The 12,111-nt window shown below is 42.3% G+C and overlaps 1 protein-coding gene across 2 annotated transcripts in view; it reads right to left on the minus strand.

Moving 5' to 3' along the window:
* Positions 1–12,111, minus strand: part of LOC306996406 (NACHT, LRR and PYD domains-containing protein 1a allele 5) — a 51,178-nt gene that overhangs the window by 1,537 nt on the left and 37,530 nt on the right. For both annotated transcript variants that reach the window (XM_079608851.1, XM_079608850.1), the window contains exons 10-14: positions 6,037–6,180; positions 5,802–5,937; positions 3,623–3,670; positions 3,373–3,453; positions 3,007–3,294 (exon numbers count right to left, since the gene is read on the minus strand). In XM_079608851.1, the coding sequence (XP_079464977.1) occupies positions 3,007–3,294; positions 3,373–3,453; positions 3,623–3,670; positions 5,802–5,937; positions 6,037–6,180 (697 nt within the window). The remainder of the gene's footprint in view (positions 1–3,006; positions 3,295–3,372; positions 3,454–3,622; positions 3,671–5,801; positions 5,938–6,036; positions 6,181–12,111) is intronic.

The raw sequence follows: 12,111 nt of genomic DNA on the forward strand, positions 1-12,111 counted from the left end.
ATGTGCATGCATCCTTCACAAAAGTAATCCACCCGGCTCCAGGGGGATAAACCAAGGCCTTCTGAGGGAAATCCGTGTGGTTTTGGCGTAAAAAATATACATATTTAAAACTTTATAAATGAAAATAACTGGCTTCCGGCAACGGTCGACGCGCGTTCACGGGAGATGGATGACGAACACGACAGCGCAGCCAGAGAGCAGAGCAAAACTCCACTCAGGATTTCCGCGATTTAAAAAAACGTGTATTTAAACGTGTCGGAGGATATTGATATTAGAGAAGAGGATATTGAGCGTTCCTTCTACGTCACGACCCTTCCTACGCTCGCGCGTCGATCGTTGCCGGAAGCCAGTTATTTTCATTTATAAAGTTTTAAATATGTATATTTTTTACGCCAAAACCACACGGATTTCCCTCAGAAGGCCTTGGTTTATCCCCCTGGAGCCGGATGGATTACTTTTGTGAAGGATGCATGCACATTTTTGGGACTTGAAGGAGGTGGACCCCATAACTTGACATTATAACCACTGACAGATCGAAGACATTTTCTAAAATAACTGAAAATGTGTTCGTCTGAAAAATGATTGACATATGCATCTCGAACGGCTTGAGGGCGAGTAAATCATGGGTTTAATATCATCTTTGGCCGAGCTATGCCTTTAAACGAAGCTCATGCTCCACTCGTCGCCATGATGATGTCAACTGAAACCCAAGCCCATTTTCAGTTTAGATTTAAGTTGGTCTACATTAAAAGAAACAAGTTCATAAAACTCAAAACAATTAAACAATTCAGATTACTTCAAATGTGTCAGTTCTGTGGACTCAAAAGAAAAAGAAAGGTCTAAAAACTAATTAAGGTTCAGTTGATTTAACTCATGTGATGAATTTAAGTTTGCCCTACTCAAACCAATTCATTATTCTGAGCGTTAGGGTTTACAGTGTAGGTTTCCTGACATTTATACAAAGGTGATACAGAAGCTTTTCAAATCAAGAAACTTTACAAAGACATTGAACGTGTTTATAAGCAGCACAGAAGAGGCAGGAGTGTGTTTCAGGGAAGACTACACTGTGAATAACGTCAGATACTTCCCCAGTTGATTCATCAGTGCATTAAAACCACTGTGTATTACAAGTTTACTGAAAATATGCAAATGAGGTCATTTCTAATTATTAAATATGCACTAATTTAGACACATTTCCAGAGCAGAAATCTGAAAACTGGATAACGTCAAATTTACCAGTATGTTAGATTTTGCTGACATGTTAAGAGTTAAAGGTTTTTACAGAGGGGATTTTTCATTTCTCTTTTTCTCCCTCCATACATAGAAAATACTGACAACAGTCAGAGAAAAATACAGTACATTTCCACCATGTTTTGGGGAATAAAATGTTCTATGAAATGATATATGAGCAAACCTTCAGAATATAGCGAGGAATAAATCTGTAAAGTTTGGTGTGTGTAAGTGTTTCTGTGGAAAAAAGTGTAACACTTTACAACAAGTTCATTAGTTAATATTAGTTACCTACATTAGTTAACATGAACTAATAATGAACAATACTTCTAAGCTTCATTAATTAAGCTTAGTTAATATTAATTTCAACATTTACTAATACATTATTAATGCACTGTGAACTAACATGAACAATGAACAGCTGTATTTTTATAAACTAACATTAACAAATATTAATAAATACAGTAACAAATGTATTGCTCATTGTTAGTTCATGTTAGTTAATACATTAACTAATGTTAACTTTAGAAACTCAGCGTCTGTATTGTAATTGAAATCTATAGACAAAAAATAATAAATTGCAATGAAATAAACACTTAAATATGGTTATCTGAAAGAAGACATGTTACAGAAGCCTAAAATATCTAAATTGTCCAGTGGCTGAAAAAGCTGTTTTTGCCAGTGGTGTCTTGCCTTAAACAGGAATAGCGATTACTAAAACATCAGGCGTCACATGACTGAACGCCACATTTGTAGAAGTGGCTTTGATTCCCGCACACGGCCAGAACGCTCTTCTGCATCCCTGTGCTATTTTTATCTGCTGGTTGATGTGATATGAATATGAAACTCTCTAAAGACGCCTCCAAACCCTTCACCCTCATCCTTCCCTCCCGAAGCCCTACAGTTATACTTCTCTTTTTTTGTCAGAAAGCTTATTTTATTTCATTTTGATAATATATTTTCAATTTGTTAGTTATTTTTTGTAATTTTTTATTTTATTTACCTTTAAATTACTAGATTTAATCAATAAATAATTCATAAATAGTCATTTAGTAATTTAAGCAAATTCTTCACATTCTTTCAACTTAAATTCAAAATTACAAAATTTCATGCATAACCCTTTTAATTCAGCTCAAGATATCTTACATTGGGTGTCTTTGCCGACCTCTTGTGGAAAAATGGAAAAACATGATATTTCATGACTCTATCAACTAGATGGCCTTATATTTCTACATGGAGCAAATGAGCTGTTCCGCTGGGTCCTAAAGTCAGTTCTTCAGTATGCATTCATATCCACATGTAGACATTACACAATAATTTTTTAGTAAAGTTTTAGCATTTTTGGTTTGAATTTTGAGCATAGGTTTTTCTATGTGTACTGAGGAATTCCTCGCATTCCATTGATTCATATGGGGGTCAAATTGACCCGTGAGGGAAAGATGTGTTACTTTTTTTTAAAAATTTCAACCACAAAACTACTCGAATCCATTAAAAAAATTTTGTGTATTCGTGGTTCAAGTGCGACAAAAGTCCTGAGGTTTTGACTTGGACCTCTCCGATGAACACTCAATAAAAAAATAATAATTTAAAACCAATTTCCAGGTCAAAATGACCCGAGGGAAGGATGATTAACACTGCCTGTCGCTCTGACCATCCGCCCAAAGAGTAACATAGTGTCGGCCCAGATCTGGGCTGTGTGGAATCCAGGTGTACCGGATGTGGGCCGACACTAAGTTGCTGAATGCACACCGAAACACAGGAGATCACGTCACCCACCGTCCAGCACAGCGATGACCTCGTTAGGCACGTCGTCGTTGTCCTTCAGACTCTTGTGTAGTTCCTGAATGCCCGCGTTCCCCTTGGGTTGCCGTCTCCTCCAGCGCTCCAGCATGGTGAACTTCAGCATGGTCACGTCCTCCTCCGCGGCCTCCATCTCCTCCAGGTCCTGCTTCCTGAAGCCCAGGTAGCAGATGGCCACGATCTTCCACTCCTTGCCCATGCGCTTGGCCACCTGCATCAGCTGCTGGTCCGTCAGGCCCGGGGCCGGGGCCGTCCCGGCACAGTCTGGACACACAGCGGAGCGCAGTCAAACACACAGCAGGACTGACACTGTGAGGAGAGTCGTGTCCGTTACCAACCTACCGGACTCGTCGATGCCACGAGCTTTCTTATTGGGCTTGTTGCAGAGCTCTTCCTCTGACGTGCTGTTGGCTCTCTTCATGCCTAAAGAGGGTGAGAACACTAAATACTGACTGAATATTCCCCAACAACTCTTTCCCCGCCAGTGTTTCTAAACAAAACAGTTGCCAGCCACCGCCAGGGTTTTTGACCATATTTGCTAAATTTTCTTGCTAAAACATACGTCATCCCTGCAGGATGTCCACAGCCATACCTTTCATTGGTTTTGGGGGTTTTTCGTCTAGTTGATGTACACAGTCTCCTGTAAAAGATTGAATATAAGGCATATTCTTATTTACAATCACAGGTACACACACACATACAGGGGTCAAGGGTCATTCTCAGGACACTGTCTCCACGACTTACTGTTATAGATTCACAGGATATTGAATTCAGTCACATTATTTGACTTAAAGGGATACTTCACCTCTGTAAAGATGAATGTGTATTTAAATTGGGTCATGTATGTAGTAGAAATGTGAAATTATTTTAGAAGTTGGAGCTTCTAGACTGAGAAGAGCCAGAAAATGTATTTCATGTGGATGAAAGACAACAACTCCCAGAACGCACTTGCTTCGCTGCCCTACGAGGCCACGCCTACCGGTTACAGAGGCCAGTATCGAAAGAATGGATACAAATAGTTTACTAGTTGACTCGAAACTGAAAAGACACCATTTTATCGTAAATCTCCGTGACGAGTCTGCCCGGGCTCTTCCTCCTGACCGCGGCGGGTCTCGCTCCTCTGCTGCAGCGGCTGCTCCGGCCGCCTCTGGTTCCTCGTCCGCGGCTCTTCCTCCTGACCGCCGGCGGGTCTCGCTCCTCTGCTGCAGCGGCTGCTCCGGCCGCCTCTGGTTCCTCGTCCACGGCTCTTCCTCCTGACCGCGGCGGGTCTCACTCCTCTGCTGCAGCGGCTGTTCCGGCCGCCTCTGGTTCCTCGTCCGCGGCTCTTCCTCCTGACCGCCGGCGGGTCTCACTCCTCTGCTGCAGCGGCTGTTCCGGCCGCCTCTGGTTCCTCGTCCGCGGCTCTTCCTCGGTGGCCACGAGCGTCGGATTCGCACGCCGGATTTCTGGATGTCCGGGATTCGGCTTTTGGTTTCTGTGCTCGCCATTTATTATGTTTAAATGCACGCCTTATGTTTCAATCTAACTTAATTTATTCCGATTGGTGAATCTGAATGTAGCGTTTACATGAACGCTAAACAAGTGATCGGTTGATGTGCGTTTTAGCATTGTGTAGCAGAATGCATGACCTGCAAAGCTGGCACGTACGTGTCAGTGTCAAATAATGTAATAATGTAGGCATAGTGAATGGCGACTGTGGAAAGCAGGGGCCGAGTCCCGGACATTTTTGGCGATCTCGAGGTCTGGTCTGGTGCGCGGGTCCGATGCTCGTGGCTGCCTGTGCGGGCCACAGTGCAGCGGGGAGCGGTTGCGGATGGTGGGGGAGCAAGAGGCGGCCGGAGGAGCGAGACCTGCTTGGCGGTCAGGAGGAAGAGCCCGGGCAATCCCGGCCGGACATGTCCGGGAAAAAAAGGACGTATGGTCACCCCTACTACTCAGCTTTCTTCACAGAGCAAGAGCCAGTTAGCTTAGCTTAAAAAAAAAAAAAGATGGCCGACACTGTTTGTACATTCTGTGAGTGAGATCCCACCCACTGTGGGCGGGTTGAAAACATGCGACACTAGCTCCTACTACTGGCTGTAGTTTTTAGCCTCTGGCCAGGAAATACTCAGATGACGCAAAATGACATCATAGGGAGATTTTTTCTAGACGAAAAATACATAAATCTCTCGTCTCGGGGGGACATGAGGCAGGGAAGCACAGTCATTCGAAAATACTACAGGTTTTCTACTGATACAAAGCTTAATGCTAATCGGTGAAGTATCCCTTTAAAGGTTTACTGTATAAAACAACATATTTTTTCCTGAGCAAATACATAATTTGTCCTTGTACATGCACTCTGTTCAGCCCTGTTATGCTGTGACGTTTCCCGCTTTTGACACAATACTGTAGCATCTTTCTGACACATGGAATTAATACCTTTGACTACGTGGTTGACAGAAGTAAGTCTTTAGCAGTATGGCATTAGGATTACATTGGCCGTAACATCATATGTTGAGGCTGCTATCAGACATTTTTGCGATGGATTTATTATAAGGCACTGAGTGATACTACCAGACTTTGTGAACTCATTCTAAACTTACTGTTATAGGGGTGAGTAGTGTAAAGTTTAACACTTCACATTAAGTTAATGTTGAGTACTGGGGAGGTTTGGTCTGGTACTTCAGTTCTTGTAAGTTCAGGAGTAACATCTTGAAAAAAAAAATTTTGGCAGCAATGTCTCCGTCTGTGTGAAATGAGGCACTGGTGTTTGTGTGTTCCTGAAGCCGTACCCTCTCTGATGGTCGCGGTCCACACAGTTTGTCCCGAGTCTGCATCTGTCAAGGACAGTTTGAAAGGAGGACTCTCCTCAAAGAAGACCTCGAAGTATCCCTTCACCTCCACGATGACAGGCGTGAAGAGCATGTCCTGCACACACACACACACACACACACACACACGATCTCCTCAAAGCCAGCGCTGCGGAGTGTGCTGGGATCACCGGCTCACCCTTACCCTGACCCTTACCTCGGGTGTGATGTGACCCATGGGCTCGCTGATCAGACGGTACTTTCTGTTCTCCTCCAGCATGCACGTGGGTGGCTTGTCTACACAAATATACTTCTTGTTGTTCTTACGCTTGTTCGCCTGCCGAACTGCCTTCCTGATGTCCTGCAGCAATGACAGCAGATTAAGGAGAACCTCTGAGTCTTTTACATACGGCGAAGGATAGACAACTTCAACAAACTCAGGGTAACAGGATCGGTGACATTTTGACCAAACCAAACAAATACAACTAGGTTTCTGCCGTACTATGATTCTTGCTAAAAACATTATTGGTCACTGTTATTGAAGCAGCATCTGGAGACGAGAGATGGAAGAGAGAGGTAACCCGACATACTGTATAATGGGTTACAGTAGTTGAGTTGTGTTGAAATAAAAGCATCAATAACTGTTTCAAAGCTATCCCTGTTTAAAAATGGTTTGACTTTGGCTAACCGGCGTAGATGGTAAAAACTGGCGCTGACTGTGCAAATGCTGACACATTTGAGACTACTGTCGAGATAAAATCCTACGTTTTTAATGTCGGAGGTAAGGTGTATTTGGACCAAATTGGATAATTTGGGGTTTATCATCAAGCAACATGAAATTGTCAGTGAGCCACAGCTTGAGTTCGTGAAGACAGCCTTGTGATTTCTTATATGCAGAGTTTTATGTTTTATAGGTATGTAGAGTTGGGTGTCATCCGCATAACAGTGGTACGACACACCAAATCTACTCATAATTGATCCTAGGGAGTAGCATGTTCAATGAGAATAGTAGGGGTACCAGAATCGATCCCTGGGGTACCCCACAATTGAGGCGAGTCGCAGAGGATGAATGAGTACCTAACATAACAGAAAAACTTCTGTTAGATAAGAAAGACTGGAACCATTTGAGTACTGTACCTGAGATACCAATCAATCGTTCCCGCTGAGATCATGTGAATCAAAAATCCATGCAAGTCCAATTAAAAAATTGCAATGTGGATTGATAGGATTCAGTTTGTTGTTTTGTATGTTATTTAACATGATAACATACTCTGCTCGCTCTGCCATCTGAGTGGACTGTGGATCTCAACCGAGTGATTAAGCTTTTACTATTAGTACAAATAAGTATTTATTGATAGGCACATCCATCTTACTATGAATTTAGTCATATAGTTTTTTATTCTTTGTGTCACATACAGTAGAGGCCAAAAGTGATGTCTGGAGGGGATACCTGTTTTTAAAGACCCTACACGTTTGATTAAACCACCAAAATATAAGGAAGAACAAAACACTTAACTAGTTTAAGGTATTTATCTGACATAATTATTTGGCAAAAAAAAGGTTAACTGGAGATACAGGTTTTAGTTTACTATGCAAAAAAATGCATAGAAAAACAAAAAGCTCACAAGAAAAAGCATACATTGACTATAACAAAATCAGTTATTAATATTTAAGTAACACTTTAAAATAAGGTTCATTAGTTAACATTAGTTTAGTATTAGTATTAACTAATTTCATTGGTTCTCTCTTGTTGTTTGTTTTTTGGTATGTTTCATTTCATCATCACACACACACACACACGATTTACTCAAAGCATAACTACGCAATATGCTTATAAAAATCTATTTTAAAAAAATCTATACAAAATATTTGAATTTTCATAGGCTGGACATCCCTTTTGACCACTGTACTTTGTGGAAAAGGCCTCTAAAATCAGAACAAAATTTAAGTAAAGTAACTTTTCATAATACTTAATGAAGCTTTTTTTTGTCATTTTGAGCTTGACTGACCCAGTCCCCGTTTGCTTTTATCAAATGAACAGAAGGGCCCGGACACCTGGATTTTCTTAGAAGAAAGAAAGTCATATTCATTTGGGTGAGTACTGTAAATGACTAAATGAATTTTCAGTTCTAGCTGAACTTTTCTGTGAAGGTCAAGCAAAGCTCGTTTGACTGACTGAAACTGAAAGTGCTACACTGAAACCGCTCTGTGGGTGCACAGACCACACAGGAAGTCATTTCACATGTGAGTTTGATGATTAAAACCACAGCAGAAGACAGAGAGAAACCCCTGCGCAGAGACTTTTATGACATTTAGCAAGCATTTCAGGAACATTTGGTCCATTCAAAAGTTTTGGCCTGGGCCACATTGGTGAGTACCTAACCTGGAAATTTAGCTCTGAGTCAGGTGCTGTAATTTCTTCAGTACAAAAACAGTAATTTGAGTCGTTATTTGAGTGATATTTATCATCAAGTGCAGCTCAGAGATCTTACTGTAAAGATGGCACTTTCCATAAACAGGGTACAAGAGTGAGAATTATTAGATGTTAAATAAACCTTTATCTAATATGAAATGCGTTCTTGACCTCAGAATCAGCAAATAAAATGACAACCTGACATTTATAACTACTGTAATAGTTTTTACAGAAACATCTGGGCTCAACGCTAAGAATTTTTTTTCTATTTTCTAGTGGTTCACATGTTTACTTACCCTGCTAACATTTTTACTTGTCCTGACACAAAAATAAACAGATCAAATACAATAGTTATTGTTTTCATTGTTTTTGACCCATGTAACCTTGTATTGTGATCACCAAAATGTTAGATACCTATGAAGTTTCACAATTCTCAGTTCCAATTTATTCCACAACAAAAACTACCAGCGTAACTAATATAAAGTAAAAAAAAATTATTAAAGATAAACACAATAAATATTCAACTGAAATGAAGGCTCCAAATTGAGCTTTCTTTCATGTGCCAGGCCGTTTTGTTTGTATGCGCATGTAAGATGAGAATCGGTTGGCTGGATGTGCTCATTGTGATGCATTCAAGCTTTTGTTCTTGCCTGATTCTCTCTTGAGGGATACATCTAGCGTTCGCACTGAGCACTTCTGTCTCTCGAGGGAGTTGGAGGCACTCATGGCAATGCATTTGCAAAAGGAAGCTCTGGTCTTGCTAGACTTAGCGATGAGACTCAAGCATTTGCCAGGAGCGAGTTCTGCTCTCGAGCGAGCTGAATGCATTCACTGTGATAATCTCCACCCATGCTTGATTCTCTCCTGAAAGATGAGAGTCGAGCGTCTGCACTTCATGGCTCGGGTCCCACGCTGCCAAGGCAATCGTGAGTATTGTAGGTGGAGCGGAGGAGTCTGATGGGAGTTTTTCCCTTCTTGACTTCTCCAGATAGCTCCATTGCTCTCAAATCCCATTTTTTTGTTTTCAGAAGCTTGCTCTAAGAAATCTCTAACTTGGATTGGAAGAATTAGCAAACACCATTGCTCTCATGTTGTTTCAGGGAGCCGCTCTGTGGCCACGTCCGACCTGGCTGAGAGCACAATAATGTGGCGTGTCTAGTTTTGAGGAATTGGATACGGAGAGAGAGTTGAGGCGGGTGTCATTTATAATCTACTTCCTCCGCTGTCCTGCATACAAGTCTGTGAGCCTTTTTATTCCTCCTAGATCTCCAAACTGAGGTGTCGAGATCATGAAGGAATCTGTATGCAGTTCGTATAGTGTCTCCCATGTAGTCAAACTATATGCGTGTAGAGAGGCTATGCGAGCAGTGATTTGCGAGGATGCCCCGGTTTAAGAGTTGCTTGCTATAGTTGCCGGGGAGATGCATCTGTGATAAGGAGTGAGATAAAAATGTTCTCCTTGATGTTCTGATCTCACACTCTGGCCTTTTTAGTCAGTCGTTAAAGCGGTCATGGAGAATATTACAGAGCCAGGGTCTCGGTCAGCAGCTTTCAGGACATATATCCTACTCTGGGGGTCCGTGAGGGTTGAAGGTAATATTGAGTAATATTTAGCAGAGATAGAGGAAACATTTCTCTCTCATTCTAGGCTCCCCCAACCAAGCTTACACTGAGGTTGGGGTCTGCCTTCATGGACCTGGGGGAGTTCTCCTATAGAGAAGTTAAAGAGGTGGACAGAGTTGCACACAGCTCTATCACCCTCTCCAGTTCAATAGGCTTGGAGAGTAGAGCGGACACAGATTGTTTGCTCACTTCTCTACGAGTACCATGCTTAATTATGCTTTGCAAGAGCTTAGGCACAGAGTATGGACTAACGTTGACAGCGAATGCCCCAGCGTGCATAACATAATGACTAACCTTAACAGATGCAACCCTCGCTTTTATCAGGCCATTCCTGCAGCTTAGCTGTTAAGCTAGAGCAATCCACTCTCTGTCACCTGTCTCACTATTACATTCATTATGTAAAGCATGCTGGCGTATTCTCATATTCAACAAGAAACTTTCAGTCGACGTGTCAGAGTACTGTTGTATGTCAAAGGATATCCCACCCCCTCCACCTGAATGGAGAGTGGACTGGCGGGACAGATGCACTTTCACTGTTGTCATCCTTCTGTTGCTGCCTAGGTCAGTATTCTGCTTGAATTTCTGAACTCGTTCTCAGGGTAGAGCTAATGAAGAAAATAGTGAAAATATCTTCTCTTTTGTCTTTTCTGCCCTTATTTATTTGGAATTTTAAGTAGGGATAAAAGCTTCCTGTTTAGACGAGTACTTCCTTAGGGTTGGTATATGCAGATAAGTGAGCTTCTTAGTGAGATTCATGGAAAAGCAGAGGTAATCACCTTCTTTTTATTTCTTGGCATAGCGCTGGAGATCACTAGCCATACTGGTCTCTAGAGTGCTCTTTTCCTTAGTCAGGGTATGAGATTGGAAATAAGGATTATGGTTGGATCGCACCCATTACCTTAGGTGCCACTTTTTATTATTGGGGTTTTAAGTAGGGCTTAAGTTCCCCTAAGTTTCTCTTGGAGTAGAGAGCCTGGTCCATGGTGTCGGTACCTCCTTGCTCTATGATTTTGTTGTGGTTGGGACATATGCTCCCCCTTGGATGGTGGTGATACTAATGTTGTAGCTATAGGTACTGACTGCTAGGTTTGGCCTTGCATGCTTTGGTAAACTGTTCCCTATTACCCTCTCGGGCCTAGCATAGCTTAGCTGATGCGGTGTTGTGTATTCCCCTTATAGCTTTGCTCCTGGGGTTTTAGCTTTCTGGTGGCCAGAACGGGGCTGTCTAAACCTGGACTCCCCTCATCTGAGGTCAGAAGTTATGGAGAATATTCCCTTAGTGTCTGACCGTATCCAGATCAGATGGAGGACCTGCGCCTAGATACGACCACAACACATGATGTAGTCAGCCAGATCTGAGCCGGATCTAGATCAGATGGAGGACCTGCGCCTAGACACGACCACAACGCATCCCTGAAGTGACTCTCCCCTGTGAAGGCCTCATCGACACGACAGCCATCGGCACTGATCCTCAACAAACTCGTCTCCATACCGGTGTGACTCTGATCTTCAACCAGATGGAACTGGATAATATTCAGAAATTTCTGATACAATCTGACTTCTGACCGGTAATGCTGCCTGAATCATAATCATACACTGTCTCTTCTGGCCAGAAGAGAACTAAGCGACTGGGCCTGGTTTCTCCCAAGGTAAATCTTCTCCATTCTGTCACTGATGGAGTCTTGGTTCCTTGCCACTGTTGCCTTTTTCACCTTTGGCTTTTGGCTTGCTTAGTTGGGGATATTTAATTTAATATTCAACAATATTATTGATTATATGAGAACTGGACTGAGCTGGACGATGACATCACGTTTTTCAGTGCTATTTGTAAAAAGCACTATATAAATAAAGGTGACTTGACTTGTGGATTTTGAATTTAGGGAGCAGGGACACTGTGCATCTTTTGCACAAGTCGCATAGGATGCTCTTTCTGACTCTGTGTTGGATCCGTAGAGTCAGTTAAGTGCTATGCCCACTCTGTTTGTGCATGCATACTGCCTAGTAAGCCAGGAATTTTCTTCAGCACGGCATAGTAGGTATTGCATTCCCCAAAGCGTAAACACCAAGACGCAATGTTGGAGTTCCACTTTGAAAGGGAACGTCTCAAGTTGCAAATGCAATCCTGTTCCCTGAGAAGGGGAATGAGATGCTGTCTCTCGTTGCCATGCTTCAGGGCACACCTGCACTTCTCCTTCAGACAAAAGAGTGTATGACGTGTGACTTAGGCATCCTTTAATATTCATGTTCACACGTGCT

This window comes from Phoxinus phoxinus, assembly GCF_949152265.1.
Source record: "Phoxinus phoxinus genome assembly, chromosome: 4".
Classification (NCBI taxonomy): Eukaryota; Metazoa; Chordata; class Actinopteri; order Cypriniformes; family Leuciscidae; genus Phoxinus; species Phoxinus phoxinus.